At 50.2% G+C, this 17627-nt stretch overlaps 1 protein-coding gene across 4 annotated transcripts in view; it reads right to left on the reverse strand.

The window, feature by feature from the left end:
* LOC133349395 (solute carrier family 41 member 1-like) overlaps window positions 1-17627 on the reverse strand; it is a 61153-nt gene that overhangs the window by 28108 nt on the left and 15418 nt on the right. For all 4 annotated transcript variants that reach the window (XM_061562787.1, XM_061562784.1, XM_061562786.1 and 1 more), the window contains exons 4-5: window positions 4145-4252; window positions 513-584 (exon numbers count right to left, since the gene is read on the reverse strand). In XM_061562787.1, coding sequence (XP_061418771.1) covers window positions 513-584; window positions 4145-4252 — 180 coding nt within the window. The remainder of the gene's footprint in view (window positions 1-512; window positions 585-4144; window positions 4253-17627) is intronic.

A 17627-nucleotide genomic window follows, 5' to 3' on the forward strand; every position in this document is an offset into this window, starting at 1 on the left:
AAGAGTAAATAACACGTGTTGTTGATCGTTTCGTTTTTCAGCCAATTAATGAGTGTTTATGCATGCGAGCGGGCAACACTCATTCCCCGAACAGATGGAAACAGGTGGCGATTAGTCCACTCGCTGTGCCGCCTTCTCCCGGCGAGCCAGTGTACAACGCCCACGGGAAGGGGGAGTCTCGCAACATCTGTGCACCGATCCGCCAACCCTCGAGCGTGCGTAGCCACCACCGCTCAGGCGAGCTGACAAAAACCTAGCGAATGAGCAATCGCCAGCGCACAGCCGATTGTCGCCGGGAAAACCACGCTCGGAGTGGGGGGGGCGCGCGCGCCACCGCCGCGTTTGCACCCGCTCGTCGCCCACGCTACGTTTGCGGGCCTGCAGAGGGCACCCAGCTTATCGGCCAACGAGCCCCCCGGCGACGTCAACAGGATGTCGGGCGCCTACGCAGCGAGCGGAGGCTAAACGGGGGCCAGCGCGCGTGGCGGCGGGGGGGCGCCGATCTCTCCCACCTGGATGAGCGCCAGGTTGCTCGTGATCATGCGCCATTGCTCCGGGGCAGAGTCCATGTGCCCGATGTTGGCCTGATCGCGGTAGACGCACGGGAGAGAGGGGGGGGGGGTCAGGAGAGGCCACGACGAGCGTTGACGGTGCCGATAAACGACGTCGCAGCTGTCAATGCAGCGAGGCGAAGCGTCTCCGCCGTCACTAGGGGGCTCCAAAGCACGGTGGAGACATTTGCCACCAAAAGCACGATCGCGAACCTGCGAAAACCGGGGATTAATTTTACCCCGAAATTTAAATATTGCCGCACCCGGCTCACCACACCCAGTACGACTCTCGCTACAGCTGTGGCGACTAGTCACGTGCCACCTACTGGAAGGAACCACAGCCTTGGTGTGGCTATCCTATAAACGAAATCATGACAGCACTTGCAGTGATGGACAACGGCCCGTCATCGGCGCCACTTTCTAACCGAGGCGCTGGCGGCTTCCGCGAAAGGGGGCCGATGTCGTCACGGCGCAATCGCCAGCCTCCATCGCCGTCCACCTCCGTCGTCGTCCGCCTCGATCGCCCATCGCCACCGCCGCCTCATCGTGCGAGATCCGCGCCGGTGTCCCGAGGCGCGTAAACCACGCCGCCCTTAATCCACCCGGGGTTGCCGAATCTCGATTCGCGGACAACCCGCTGCCGCGACCTTTGCCGGCCGTATCGCTTCGTATCCCCGCGAGAGCGCGTCGCCGGCGCGGCGGTCACACGAGCGCACGCGCGCGCGCGTCTCTATTGACCGCGCGAGCAACGAGGCGCGGCGCAAATGTTTGCTTTGCACACGCGCGGCGAAGCCGTCAGCTGCTTGGCAACCGCGGGGGGGGGGGCGGGATGCAGCGGTGGCGACAATTGCGGCGGCACTTCCAATAAATAAAGGATTAGAGAAGGGCGGAGGACGGTGTTTTTCAGAATATAAAAATCGGCTTTTCTCCAATATATTCTTATTGACCAACACGGCCGATCTCAAGAGATCTCAGAAGCGAAGCAGAATTTGAGCCCGGACAGTGCTCGGATGGGTGACCGCCACGCGCAAACAGGTTGTCAAGATGGCTGAGGGGTTTACGAGGGTGGCTTCGGCAAAATCGATCGCTGTCCTGTACTTCTACGCTCCCACATCCATGCTCATAGTCTTCACATACCCACACTGACTGGAACAGATAAGTGCGGTCAAATAACCCCAAACACCCCGCACGGTAGAGGAGAGGCCCTCATCCAGCAGTGGATTGACACAACGGAACGTATACTTTATTTGTTCATTAATATATTTCACTTGGATAATCCCTGGCAATCGATGCCTCCTTTGCAAAGGGTGTGTATGCACGTAAGTTGAACCTCTTTCGCACCGTACGTAGGGTGTCAACTTGTCATAGCAAGCGCACGGCACCGTATGTATTCCCGCTGTGCCGCTATATCTCTGACCCTGCCACTGAGGAGGCGAAAGGCCACGTCGACTGGACGGCCTTCCAGGATCACAGTGCACCACCTCGTGTCAGGGTCCCGGAAGGAGCCCCCACAGAACCAACTGTGGTTATAATAAACATACATTAAACAAAACATTATACAACAGCGTCATTCGTGCCAAATGCATCTCACAACGCTGTACAATCATTATGTGAAAGGGCTAAATGCTATTTGTAACAATTATTCAGTGAAGGAAGACCCTCGGCAACTAAAGGTAATCAAAACAAATAAAGAAACGGCATAAAAACTAAAGGTATGCAACAACAACAAACAACAAAAAAATAATAAATTCAATCGGCATCGTCGGCATCCTCACTCGGGGCATAACCTTTCATAAACCCTGAAAAGAAAATTAATTACACGTCAAGCTCACCTCAGAGCTCAAGGGTGCATGTGTCGGGGAGGAATGGAGTGGGGGGGATGGATCGGAGGGGGGGGGGGTACAGAGCGGGGGGGGGGGGGAGTGTTGTGTAGTCATTCACGGCCGGGCTGAGACCATCAACGTGAGAACCCAGCTCAATCACGGGGCGGTTGAAACACGGAATCAAACGGCAGGGTCTCAGCAGCGGCTGGCTCCCAGCTCTGATTTGGCATCGGCCACCCGACTCACAGGGCCACCTCCTCAACGGAGGGAGGGCATTGGACGAGGGAGGCATGAAGCCTCCCAGAGTCGCCCTCTCCCGTCCCAGATATCGAGAGAAATGCCACGGCAATAGCTTCAGGCAGCACTTGGTACGCATGCGCGGGTGACCAGTCTGGCTCCTGCAAACCACTCGGATGGGTTTGTTTCTTTTAATAATATCTAAAAAGTTATAAATATATAAAGGGTGCAGCTCTGGAGTTGGTTGCTCATGCTACTACTGCAAGAAGGGCCTCTACGAGAGGGAGTTCTGGAGTGCCTCTCTAAAGGGCATTTTGGTGCGCTCTGCCATGCTGGCCAGACGGCTTGGGAGAGGTGGTAGCACCCACACTTTACCCCACCACACGCAACCTTGCTAGATTTGAAGCTTTCGTGACTGCAAGGATTCATACTCTTAGGTTTTTCGGTAAAGTCACGTAGCAAAAATAAATAATAATAAATGAAAATAACTCAATTAAGTCACGACGTTTCGGAAGCAACACAAGCCTCCGTCATCAGGTGTAACTGTTGCTTCCGAAACGTCGTGATTTAATGTAGTTATTTTCATTTATTATTATTATTTTTACGCACGCAACCTATTGACCGGCTAACTGTGGCATACCCCATTCATACCGCTGGGGGGGACAGACGCGCATATCTGGTTCCAGACATGCGTTCATATTTCCACGTGATGATAATCCACTTCGTTGAGCTATCATTTGTGGCCAGGTCGCTCCTGAAAAAGAGCTGTATAGCTCAGTGGGCCTTACGCGGAAAAATAAAAAAATGTTTATAGTTTAGTTTTAGACCGACATGCTAACCATCACACCACCGCGGTGAGATCCGCTTGAAACATATTACTTTGAATAATTGTTTTGGTGTTGAAACAGACCTGTGCATTTAATTATTGTTTTATTCTTTAATTACTCGCAATCCACCAAGGCAGTATATTTTTAGATATTTTGTGTACTCTGCTGCATGACTCCACATGTTTGCAGAATGCTGTTGCCTCTGACACTGCACCACTTATTTAACAGGCTGCGCCAAATTATGTGAGTCGGGGAAGTTGAAACCAGTCCAAGGTTTTTCTCCTTGAAACACAAATGCAGCTGAAATGTAAATTCAGCCGAAATAAGTGCACATGCTGAGTGGTCCAAATGTTATTTTATTGCACTTTTTGGCGACTACCTTAACTGCATATTCATTATTTAACATGCTTGCTTTAAAACAAATTACGATACAATAACTTTCAACAATTAATATAATTTATTTTCGTTCACCGCAACTGGCCCCTATGGTCTCTGAAAGCCTACAGCGAAATCAATTAGCCAACCCTTATTTTTTTACTCCGGTTTGAATAGAATTCACCGGTTTTCAATTGGGAAAGTCGCAAACATCAACGCACTTTAGAGTACATCTTGGTTCATCTCGGATCATGGCCCCTCCCACCCCACCCAACCTTAACATACGGGAGCATTGACAAGAGGAAGTCGGCTGCGAGGGGGCAATCCCTACCGCGGTGGAGAGGCGAGACGCCAGGGTCATCTCGAGGTTCCCCTTGAGGCCCAGCAGGGCCGGGACGAGGATGAACACCTCCTCCACGTGCTTGAACACCGGCCAGTGCTGCACGCACGCACACACACACACACACGGGGGGGACGGGACAGCGAGCACACACACACACGCGCTCGGTGACAACGAGCGGGACACACGAACACAAACAATCGGCGGCACCGCTCCGGCCGGCGTCCGCGGCGCAGCACACCGGAGGAGAGGAGTGTGATTTGTAAAAGTAATCGCAAGTACTAAACCCAAGCCACACGATTGCCAATTACAGTGTGAATGTGAATTAAATTACGACACTCAATTACTGAAATGCTTTCAATTATCTCGTTGAAATTTTTTTTGTAAGCTTGTTAATCGGTGGGGGGGAAGAGTCGGACAGGATGAATGTCGTTTCTTTGGGTCTGATAATTAATCGGTCGTAAGAATGTGTGCTCTATAAACAGACACAGGCCACATGCACAGCCACAACCACGGTGCTATGATAACGGCGTGAATACCAAACGCACTGAATTATTATTTCTTATCAATTGTGCCACCCTCTTGGGAGAACAATGCACCACCAAAGATCCTGGGTTCGAATCGAAGGGAGCCGCCCATGACTAAAGAGTTCTCACACGCAGAGAATCGATGGTCTAGGCACGGTCACAAATAACCGCTCAACAACAGCGTGACGTTACACGTATCGTGTGTTTCGTTTCACTGAATTCGGCTGATTTCAGCTATAAGACTTGGAAATTGGATCAGTTTGCTTTCGTTGGCATAAAGGAAATCGTCGAGTGGCACTTCAGTTCAGTGCTTCTCAGAGTGCGGGCCCAGGCACAGCGGTGATCCGCGACAATCTTCCAGGTGGACAATAGTGGCAATGCTTATCATACCTTTTGCTTCAGACATTACTTTATATTTTACTTTAGATATGCAAGGGTAAACTACCCTGATTAAACTACTCTAACTCTAAAATCAAAATGCTCCCCCCCCCCTCCAAAAAAAACTAAAACGGGCGCAAAAAAAGAATTATGATAATTGGTTTTTGACCCTTCTATCTGGCAACAAAACTGACACCTTTTTTTACAAGGAGTCATGTTTGCATAGACCACAATACCTGCAGTCGTAATGCAAACAAAGAACATAACTCTGATAATGTATGCACTGTCCTTGAATTCGATTGGTCCACACCCAACTTCAAGGACAGTGCATACATTATCAGAGTTATGTTTTTTGTTTGCATTAAGGCTGCAGGTATTGTGGTCTATGCAAACATGACTCCTTGTAAAAAAAAAGTGTCAGTTTTGTTGCCAGATAAAAGGGTAAAAAACCAATTATCACAATTTTTTACTGGCAAATGAGGTTCCAATGGTGTAAAAAAATTTATGTTCAGGTAAATATGAATAATTTAGTATTCCTGGTATTTAGAGACAGGTGAATGCGTTTTGTCACCATGGTGGGGGGCTGTGTGGTGCACGCAAGTGTTTGCATCGGCCGAGTGATCCGCGGGCCAAACAGTTTGAGGCACACTGCTCCAGATGACTTTTTAATTTTCTTCATAGCGACGTCAGGCTACCTCCAGGGGGAGTTGGCAACACCGTGGGTGTGCGCACTCACGCACACACCACAACAACCACAACAACAACCACCATTCTCCACTAAGTGGCAGTTACATCACCATGGCGATCACGCAGGGCTAGAGACCCTCTGAGAGAGCCTGCCACGTGAAGTGTCAAACTCGGAGGTGTTACGGGTTAACCGAGATGACGGACAGATACACCACCTGTGCTCCCCACTGTATCACTTTGCAGTGGTACAATTTTAGCCGCCCAGTGATCCGCTAGTTGTTGTGAGCATCCGACGTCAACACTCCCCCACATGCGCAAATAAAATGAACCCCCGTATAGCCTTAACAGACTTTTGGGGCAAGTACTGTTGGCGAGCACCTATGAAGGCCGGCACGGTACACGAGGGGGTGGGTGGCCAACACCATTTGTCTCCCCAGTGGCGATGTCCACACATCGCACCAGATACCCACTTGAGGCTGAGTCGATCTAGGGGAGGCCCAGGACCGGCTCAGATAATCGTCACTGGTGTTTGCCGTGAGTGGGAATCGAACCCGGGTCGCCAGGTTCGTAGTGCAGCACAGCGCTAACCACTACACTACCACTCCGCACTGGCACACACACACACGCACACACATGCACCGGGCTATGTATAGAGACAGCCAGCTCCGTGTGGGTTGCACGGCCGCTTCGTCAAAATAGACGCGACGCTTGCGGGTGGTCGGCACCGTGCGGCCCGGCAGGGCGGCAACGGCTGCGCGGGACGCGGTGACGAGCAAATCTGCGAGGGCGCCGCTGCTCGCCGACCGCTACGCGGGCTCGCTGTGCGCACGCCGCCGTGCCGCGTGTTGCGAGGGCGACCGTAGGCTCGCTCGCTCGCTTGTGCGTTAACGGTCGCGGATGTAACGGTATAACCCTACCACCGAGTTTGAGTTGATTTTGATTCGTTGCACGGATGGTCCCGTCGAATCGGTTGCCCGGCTGTCTCGCGAGGGAGATTCCTCGTGTTGTGAGCACAGCAGCCGCATATCAATCGAATAGAGTTTCATTGGTTATGCTTCAGGATGATACTTGTTTTATTTACACACACAACTCTGTTGTCAATCGACTCCTGGATGAGGGCCTCCTCCCAAGCTGTGCAGGACGTGGGGGTTATTTGGCCCCCGCACTGGTCGGTACGGGTTGTTGTTGTTGTTGAAGGTTGGGAGAGCACAGACCAAAGTACAGTACAACAATCGATGTTGCTGCACCGCTCTTTACTCCTCACTACTCAATTTAGTTGAACGCCGCTGGGCTGCCTCGAGCTCCCTCGAGTTGCAGGCCCCTTCTGCCAACGGTGGCTTGAGCGCGGCAATTGCAGGGCTGCGCCTTTCCCTCTCACAACGCCACACGTTGCACGCCAGCATTCCGATAGGCCGCCGACCGCCGCTCGGCTTTGCTCCGGCTACGCACTAAAAGCGATTGCGCGCGGGAATAAAGCAAACAGCGACACGGAAACCGCTATTCATCTTGCCCCCAAACAAGCCAAGTGAGAGAGCCGATCAATATCTGCGAGGACGCGGCGCAATGTGGGGACGCCCCGACCGCTGAGCGAGCGAGCGACGTGCGACTCGCGCATTGACCCAGTTTGCTCTGCCTGTGGACGCAAAGCCGCTCTCTGCCACGTCTGCCCACTTTTTCGCCAACTCGTTCCCGATTCATTCCGTCTGCCAAACGGCAGCTGCCTTGAAAGACGTTAAAATTAAATCATCGAGTTCCCTCGGGCGTGCACATGTCGGCGTTGAGAACGTTCAGAAGGGGAAGTGGCCAGGTAGGTCAGAGGTCACAGCGCTGAACTGGTACCGTTGAGATCCCGGGTTTAATGCAGGCAACTGGGTTTCATTACAACCCGAGTTCAAATCAAGGCAGCTGCCTATAATTATTAAACCGGGTTCTCAAGTGTAACGCGGAAGTGGTCTCAGCCCGGTCACCAGTGATCGTACAAACAGCACCATCACAATCAATTTGGTTTCGTGCCGGAGAATTGCAAGCAATGCTCTGACTGTCATGCAATGAACACTGCTGTGCCCTGCCACAGATGGCAGTGCCTCTTACTGCGTGCACCAGAGGTCACTTGAAGGGATCTCAGAGGTAGCTCTGTGATATCTGCTCCTGCGGGTCGTTCTCCGCACCGCCGCATGAGAGTTGCCAATTGATGCTTTCACTCATTGCATGATGCCGCGAGCGAAATGAAGATAGAATTGGGGGAAAAGCCAACAACAAACATGAACACACGGATTTTTTTTTTATATTTCAACAACAACAAATTGTATCTCATTTTTTTCATCTTCATAGGTTGTGCTAAATGTTTCAATACAATTTTGGTCCGGCAGTGTCTCATGTATGGCTGTTATCCATAATACCCAGTTAAGCAGCAACGTCGATTTAACAGGTTACACCCTACTGGGGAGGCTCAGGGATGAGAAATGGACACGGGGGGGGGGGGGGCGGAATAAGCGCCAACGCAAAACCCTGATCCCATCTCCCGCCAACGATTGATTAGACGTATTCCAATGTTGGTTATTCAATGAAGCTCATTATTTATTCACGTCCTTTTATAATTCTGCACGAAATTCTCTTGTTATTATTCACGGGAAATGGAATAACACGAGCACGTGGGCACGCACAAAGACAAAGGTCCCCTTGTATAGCCTTTAACAGGCCGGTGGGGCAAGTGCCGTCACGGCACACGAGGAAGTTGGTTTGGCGAACACCATGCCCAGCCGTCTTTGTCTCCCCATTGGCGATGTTTACACACCGAACAAGGTACTCATTTAAGACCTAGAGGAGGCCTAGGACTTGGTTCAGATATTCGTCACTGATGTCAGCTGTGAGCGGGAATCGAACTCCATCTGCCGGGTTGGTGGCGCAAACTGCTAACCACTGAGCCACAGCTCATCTCGGGCAAACATGCACGCACATGCACGCACGCACGCACGCACATGCACGCACACGCACGCGCACGCACACGAGCATGCACGAGCACACAGACACACGCACACGTACGAAAGCACGCACATACACACACACGAGCGTGCACGCACAGGCGATTAGGTTAATCCCTCTCATGTGGGATGAGGAGGCACCATTTGCTCCCGCGTGCCCAAAGCCGCGTTAGCCCACGTGGAAATCCACCCCGAACCGCCCGCTCGTTACACAATCGCACGCCTTCGCGAGAGCCAACCTGATCCAGAGCCTGCGGATACCTTCCCCGGCGCTCGTAAACTTTAAACGCTCGCCGATCGCGCAGCTGTCAGGCGATGATCTTTCTCCACTCGGGGTGTTTTCATTTTGTTTGTCCACGCGTCCCAACTCGGGTGACGAACGTGGATCGCGGAGTAGTGGCTGACGACCTCGCCGGGAAACCGTTAAGCACCGTCATCAAGATAAAGTTTACAGTGCTCCGTCAATCCACTGCCACATGTCGGCCTGCCCGTGGCGTGCTCGGTCAAGGGCCTCGTTTGACCATACTTCACCACGCAGCCGCTGCGGGTTCGTGAACGGTGGATCGTCGGACCGATGTTGCTCACCACTAGTGTTAGCCATAGCTGGGAATCGAACTCAAGTAGTCGGGTTCATAGTATATTGTCCTAACGACTGTGCTGCTCGTACAGCCCTGTTATAATAACAATATGAATAATGTCCTTTATTTACCGAGAAACGTCAAAGTGTCAAGACCCTTAATCAGGCGCGCGCTGCTGGGCCGTTTGGCCAGTCCAACTCATGAGTGATTGGCAAGTGCGAGGAAATCGGAGAACCCCGGAGAAGATCCACACATACGTGGGGACACACTAAAAAGGGATAAAAACCAATTGTATTATTGAGCGGCACTCATTGGAATAAAAGACGCGAACTGGAAACGGGGTAAATATTTGTCAATGGGCTCTTGCCCGGTTAAGAGAAGGACATGTGACCCGGCAAAGCGATGAGAGCGTAAGTCCCGTGGGGCATCGCGGACGTGGCAATGCCACAACACGCACCACGCGGCAGCTTAGCGCCACGCCGACGCCGACGCCACACTTGATCCCCTGCCAAAAGCAGCCGCCGACGCCAATCGCACGGCGAAACCTTCCGATCGATACGAGATACCGCTCCGCGTGCCGGCACGCAGCTACCGGGCGAGGACTGTTCTCCCCTCTCTACCCCCCCACCGCCCCCAACCACGCAAGCAAAACCTAGACAATTAGCAGTCGGCAAACGCTCGCAATAGACGACGGTGTACAAACAAGCGAGTGAGATTTCAATTTAAAGCTTTCGTGACTGCAGGGATTCATCTTTTTGGTTCTTTCGGTAAAGTCACGTAGAAAGGAAATAATGAAATAATAAAAATAAAAGCGAGTGAGAGTCGATGTTACGTAACAGAGCGGTTCGTTAGGCACGGAGGCATTTTATCAGTGCGCCGCTGCAGATGTAAGCAGGATTCCAATTTTTCCAAATTCCAAAATTAGCCACAAGTTGCTAAACTGGGCCTACACGTGACAATCATTGCTCCCCTACGGGCAGACTAATGCCCCCAGGTCACTCTTGCAAATTAGACTCCATCCTAGTATCTTGAATTCTCAGCTGGTTAAACAAAACGAACTTTCAAACTAATTTTATTTGACACCGTATATGGGTTTCTGCTGGTGAGACAGAGAGAGATGCAGATGACGAGTCTCAGAAGTTATTGAAGTTTTACGAATTTTTCATATGTTGCATTTCACCCATTGATTCATCTTTTTCTTGATTCAAACACTTGGCGCAGTTCTGCGGCTCATACCGCACCCCCTCCCCATCAAAGCGATGACTGAGTTGTCATTTGAGGTGGCTGCCTGCATAATCTCTTCGTAACCGAGGCCAATAAAAACACATGAGATCATTTTTTTTGCACGGAGAGAGGGGGCAGCAATAAAAAAAACGAGGCTGGCGGGCGGAAGTCACGTAATTGTTTATGTCAGTCGCAGTTTAATATTTATTTCTATTTTACGAAGGGCGTGCACCACAAATTGATGGATACACCTGCACGCCAGTGACCGGTTGTTCTATTTTAATGAGGGCGCTTGGGTAAACACATCGCGAATAACCCGATAACCCACGCCACGTGGCCGCACAAGCCACTGAGCAAACAGATGAAAGGGGGGGGGGGGGTAACAAGAAAACGTCAACCGTTCGCAATTTATTCTCGTTTTTTTTCCTTCAATTTATTGTCACCGTCCCTTGTGCAGCTTTTAACTGCGCGAAAGGTTAGGGCGGCAAAAGGAATGCTTCACGGTACGCCCACTGGAATTTTAGGAGGCTAGGCAGACGATTTTTTTTTTGGGGATGAGTAATGCTGAGAGTTTTATAAAGCGATTAAAGAGTATTGCCCTCTTCAAACCAGAGGATGAGATAGAGGGCCCGTTGAGGCGCGTGACACATTGCCTCTTTTGCGAGGGTGGCCTACCTGGGTCACACCAGGTTAGAACTATAAAAACAATGCTCACCATTTTTTTAATCTCCTGTCCTTTCCAAAAAAAAAAATCCGCTCCCAGGATTTCGAATGTCAGGGCATTGTTTGGAAGAAACCCGCAGGACCCACGTTCATTTATTTTGATACGCGCATCACAGCGGGTGAGATATGCACCGACGATTTAAAACCTTCTTATTTTCGGCACACCGGTGTGCTGCTATACTTTAGTCGGTGTCCATGGTCGGTAGGAAGAGGCGTAACCCCCCCCCCCGTCCACCGCCCCGTCCCTGTGCCGCTATTCCTTTTAATTAGGTGATAACGCGGGGCGACGCGGGGCGACACGGAGCTCGCTGGGTGAGGTCGCGCCCGACCCTGCCAGGCCACGTGTCTTTGTTTTCCGGACAGCAGCGGTGGTTTATCTGCCGGTCACCCGCCCGACCGCCCGCCCGCCGCTCTCTTCCTATTTTGTTAACCGCGCCCGGCACGTGCGCCCGGCACGTGCGGCCTGGCCCCGGCCAACAACGTCACCGGGCAGCAACACCCACAACAGCAGCAGCAGTGAAAATTTCCTTTGTTCAATTCAGATCAGTTTTACTAAAAAAAATTATAATGATGATACTAACTTACAGCCCCCTTTGTCAATCCACTGCTGGATGAAGAGATCCCCACGCCGGTGTCTGCGCGTTTTGTAAAGCGCGTTGATCGGCAATGGGTATATTTATCAGGCTCGGTTAGTGAGTTAGTGGACGTCTTTAGGCATCGCCTAGTGAATATCTGAGATGATGCCGGCCGAGGATGGAGGGCGGCAGTGGCGTCTCCGATGCACTAAGCCTACCCCGGACAGTATTTCAGATTACTTTAATTCTCCATTGATTTTAAAAAATATATTATTATTGGTAGTGAAATTTCAATCCCACTCATAAATATGTATTCCGCCTAAATTCCAAAGTAATTAAAGTTGACAACCGTGGCCGCTTGTAAGTTTGTGCGACTACCCATAAATATGTTTAGATGCCAAATATGCAAGTGTAAATCCTTAAGCGGATTATCGACTTTACGCTTCGGACCAAGCAGAAGGAATGTTCGCAATATCGCAAATTTTGCGTAATCGTTTTTAATTGCTAAATATTTGTTTGCAGAAAAACACGACGCGCCCAAGGGCGAAAAGTGGCACGCGATGGGGTTCAAATGTTTTAATCTTGGCCGGAGATCCGGAGAGCCAGCGATCCCCGGTCATGTAGTTGGGGGAGATCAAGTGCTGGAGCGAAAACAGTCGATGCTTGGCATGGCAGAAGGCAGTAGAAGAAGGGGCAGACCACAGATGAGGTGGCTGGATGAGGTGGACAGAGCGCGACAAGTTCAATTCTTCCTGAACTCCAAGAGAAAGCGGGGAACGGAAGAAGGTGGTGGTGGTGGAAGGCACTGGTCATGGACGTGTCTCCAGAAGTCAGAGGGTGGTGACAAGGTGCAGCGACCCCAGTGGCCGTGAGGGTTGCGCAATCCGCGAGCACGCTTGGGAAGCAAAGCGAGGAACTCACAACGGCCGCTGCGGCCGGCGAGAAGAGCGATCGCGCGATTGCTACACGACCCGTCGATAAAATCGCAAGGCGGAGATTCACGATAAAGCGCGTGGGCGACGAAGATCGCGTGACCACATCGATAACCCGTGGGTGATGATAACCTGCTCACACCGCAGCTGAGCGTATAACAGAGTGTACCAGCCCCACTTACAGCTAGCGAAATGTTTACACTTTAAGAAGGTCTCAACAGCCTCTTTGTTGCGCTGATCCCCAAGTGAAGATTTCACACCCCAACGCGGATCTAAACGAGCCAGCCCCGGCCCCGACGCCGACAGATTAACCCCGTGCACTCCTACTTACAATCACTGCGACCGCACAACACAAAGCGATGGCGACAGAGTGTCGTGCCGACGGAGCCAATTTCTAGGGTCCCCACGGTGAGCCCGGTGGTTAAACACGCCGCGCGGTGAACCTTGCAAACCCGAGATCGATTCCCGGCCACGGTTAAAACATCAGTGGCGAGTGATAACCGAACTGGTCGTGGGTGTTCCCCGTTCAGCGCGACCTGCACGGACCAACTTGGACAAGAAATGTTCAAACAGCCCCCATGACGGACAGGACGCGGGCGAAGCCTTCGTGCAGAGGTAGATGTACGAAGGGCTGTACATGGCATGCACTTTCCATGACCGTCGTACGTCACGTGGGTGTAAATATGGATTGATGTTGAACGCAAAGTGCATCTCCCCTCATGCCTGACAGTGGGATCATCATCTTCATCATCAGCCGTGGTTAAAGCCCTCCCCAAGACGTCTCCATCTTTCATTATCCTGCGATGGATCGTGAAGGATGGTGACAGCTCAATGCGATTATCTACCCCCGGTCTACATCGGAGCTGTCGGGGAATTAAAGATAACCACCGAGACTGCCGATCTGAGCGCAAACGCCAGCGTATCAGCAATTTCAATTGATCGAGCGTCTAAATGCAATCACGTCTTGGGATGCTTTACCAAAATGTAATTTAAATTAAATGTGCATTGGTGTAGAAGGGGGGTTTGCGTTCAATTCCAACAAGCCCAGATCAGATATCTCACTCGTCGGTCCCACAGTGGGGTGGCTCAACTTTAGTGGCTTCAATTGCTTGACGTGGCCATTAAGAGTGAATTTTGTGATAAGAGTTTAAAATGACTGTGGGTTATCAAGTCAGTGACTGTTATTGGCCGTGTAAATACATCGGTAGGACTGACGTTTTGCGACTTTAGGTTGCATACTGACTTGTTGCTCTGGCTCATTGACTCTCACGGCTGGAAATCACAGCAGCATTCGAGACGCAGAACCACCATCACCAACAACAAGCGCCAGGGACATCTGGGATAACACCAACAACAACAACAAGCACCAGGGACAACCGGGACAGCACCACCAACAACAACCAAAACAACAAGCGCCAGGGAGAGCCGGAACGACAGCACCACCACCAACAACAAGCAGCAGCAGGGACAGCCGGGACAAGCAACCACCACAACAACAACAAGCGCCAGAGACAGCCGGGACACCACCAACAACACCAACGAGCACCAACGAGCACCAACGAGCCACACGGCGTCAATGGGGGAGGCTGGAGCGACAAACAGAATGGGTAGCGACCGTGTTGCTCGTTTGGCACGATACGAATGCCTCTAACAAATCAGGGGGGGGGGGGGTGTTTCCGAACCGGTTCGTCTGGTTTATTAATCCCACGTTCAAACCCTGGCGATTTAAGATGCCCCCCCCCTCCCCAAAAAAAACATTCCGACGTGACGTCTGGCGACATTTAGAAGCTGTTCTTTCCATAACGTGCGTTTAGGTTATTTTGGTGCTATAAATGTCCACGTGATAAGCCACTTCGTTGAACTGTCACTCGTGGCCTGGTCGCGTCTGAAAAAGCAGCTAATAGCTCAGTGGGTTTGACCTGTCTGGTAAGATAAAAACGTTTCGTTATATTTGTTGATTTTTTTGTAAAGTGGTTTGATTACCTTTCCTATAGGTTGCCCTCCTATCTTATTTTGTTTGTATTGTGTGTTGTTGTAACGTTGTAATACAGCATTGATATACGGTGCTTTTTCTGGAAGACTTTGCTGTTTTTTCCTGGATATTTCTGTTTGCGCGTAGTCACTTTAAGATGTTCCTTGTTCATGTTTTTGTTTGTTGCGGTTGCACCCGAGTCAAGAGCCGAATGGCTCACAGGGCTCTACGTAATACATGAACTGAACTGAAAAACGTTCTGACTCGCCCCGACTGGAGTAAGAGAGATATGTGAATCAGACTGGCATAGCTCATCCAATTCCTCCAGCAGACAGATTCTGAATTCTGATGGCGTTCCTCATACGTGGGGAGAGGTTTCGCAACTTGGAATTGGCACTTAAATCAAAGCGCTGTTAGACAACACCTTACACCTTGATTTAACGATGAATTACATTGAAATACGAAGTGAGATTTTAAATTCCACATTGCATTGTTATAACCGATTCATTCATTATATGAACAGGGTTTAAGATAAATTATACTCTTGCTCTTGACGTGTTAATCACACGGCTCCTGCACCACTTGGCCCAGGTTCACCTGGAAAGACAAAGGTGACCTCGGTGGGGCCTCACCTGGTTATCAAAAAAGCATTTGAATGTATGAAGGAAATTGCAATGCTTATATACCAAATACCTATGACTGTGTACCTGTATGAATGAATAAGATACCTGTCAACCCCTTATCAGGGCCTACCTTCTTACAGCCCAAGTCAGACCTTATTGGTCACCCTGTGTCCTTCTCAACGTTCATCCTACAAAGGTCCCATCACAAGGGAGAAACACAAACAAATAGACACAAAAATATTGCCCGTATTGATACGGCTGTACGCCATGTGGACCTGAAAACTCAATTTACCTGGACAAGAAAATGGGGTAATCAGTGTGGGTTGACAGGGATGCTACTATATACTACACTACTATAAACTACACTATACACTACGCTATAAGTTTCCGGTATTGAAACGGCTGTATGCCGTATGGGCATGAAAACTCAATTTCCCTGTAGAAGAGTACGGGGTAAACCGTATGGGTTGACAGGTATGTTGGTATGTATGAACTTCTGACGCACCGTACCTAGCCAACGATGTTGATCGGAGGTGTGCTGTCAACGTACTCAGTAATTCTTCAATAAAGTATCAACATTATTTTTTAATCTACACATTAATTAATAACACTGTATGTAGGGGATACAATAAAAAAATACAATATCAAGTAAATTATTTATTTGATGTGAAGGCCCGTTGCCCGAAACGTCGTCTTATTTTTTATATTTTTTCCGTTTAAGGTCACCGTGTTGACGAACGTGTTTTTTTGTTGTTTGTCCTTTTGCACCACTGCCAACAACAGCATCACCGACTAATTCGTTAATTATTATAACCTCACGTCCTGTATGTACAGGACTGAATATTTCTCATATAAAAATATTGATGAGCTAATACTGTCATGAACTTGTGCTGGTTACGTACTTCATATTTTTAAAGAAAGATTCTGATTCTAGTCTGCTCAGAAAAAAAATACCATGCGATTTAGAGTTTACAATTTACTGGAGAGTCTGGCGTGACAATGTGAACGGATAATTTCCACAACACGTGGAGTTGCCCTATCAAGCCCAGACATTCACAGTGTTTGAAGCCCGTGGCTGTACAGATTCAAAGTACAGGTGGCTTACTCAAAGTCCAGGTGGCTTCATCCAGTCCACCTTTCCGGGTTATAAAATCCCCGTCACTCAAACGCGCAGGACACGCCACCCATCTCCCATGCGGTCCGCTGACTGGCAAATGCAGTAAGCGGGACCGGAATCCACTCCAGAATCCAGATGCAATGCACCACGGCTGATACGGCTCCTCTGTAAAGACCGTAGAGGCTTCACCCCGCCACCTTAACTCGAAATGGGCGTAAAAAAATAGAAAGTATCTATCAATGATCCCCTGACGTGCAAGCTTGGTTTATATTACTGAATAACAGAACTGATGGGAAAAAATGTGTGAAATCCCTGCGAATGCTTATTTGGTTTTATTTTAATGTGATTAGAAGGGTTGCAGGGTCATTTTGTGCTGAGACGCTAAAATAAATTAAACCCTTAATACATTAATCTGAGTCACTCGCACGCGGGGCCCTGATGATAATGAACAAAGCTCAATAGGCCTGGCACAGGCAATGGGCACAGGCCTTCATTAAGGGACTCATTAACTCGGCGGTGGATAGCTAAGCCTCAAAATGCACAACTGTAAAATCCCGAAGAAGTACTTTCAAAAATTCCACTGTTAAACTTCAACGGAGGAATTTTTTTATATTAAACTCAATAAACTGCCTTAGCAGCAAACCGTCCGCGCGCCAACTTCGAAGAATACTCGAGTAATGTGTTTTGTTGTTGTTCTTATAATCAGGATTTAAATTCGCGATGACTGCTGGCAACTGCAACTGTCAACCGCGTGCGAGTTACCGCACAAGGGGAAATGCGTCTGCGCACATCGGTCGCTCGCCCACGTGACCGATAATTACGTCGGGGGCTCGTTCGCTAACGCTGGAAGAGTGTCATTCTGGCAAGACTGCTGCAAGGCAATTACCAGCATGCCGATGAGTTAAATCAAATCATAACCACCACCACCCCCCGCAGATCCATTGTCGCCCGTTGCGTGTTGGGCAGCAGGTGTCGCGTGGAGGGACGAGGGCCGATGGGCGAGACTGGTGACAGAATGGCAGCCAAGGAAGGCAAGAGAGGGAACGCGCCAAAGAGGACGCACGTGTGTATGCACGTTGCAACTTCTTTCCCACCGTACGTAGCCAACCGTGCTAATTGTAAGGGAAGGGAAATCACGGCGGAGACAGAGCGGTGAG

This window comes from Lethenteron reissneri, chromosome 30 (assembly GCF_015708825.2).
Source record: "Lethenteron reissneri isolate LAM-NWPU_2019-01 chromosome 30, ASM1570882v1, whole genome shotgun sequence".
Taxonomy (NCBI): Eukaryota; Metazoa; Chordata; class Hyperoartia; order Petromyzontiformes; family Petromyzontidae; genus Lethenteron; species Lethenteron reissneri.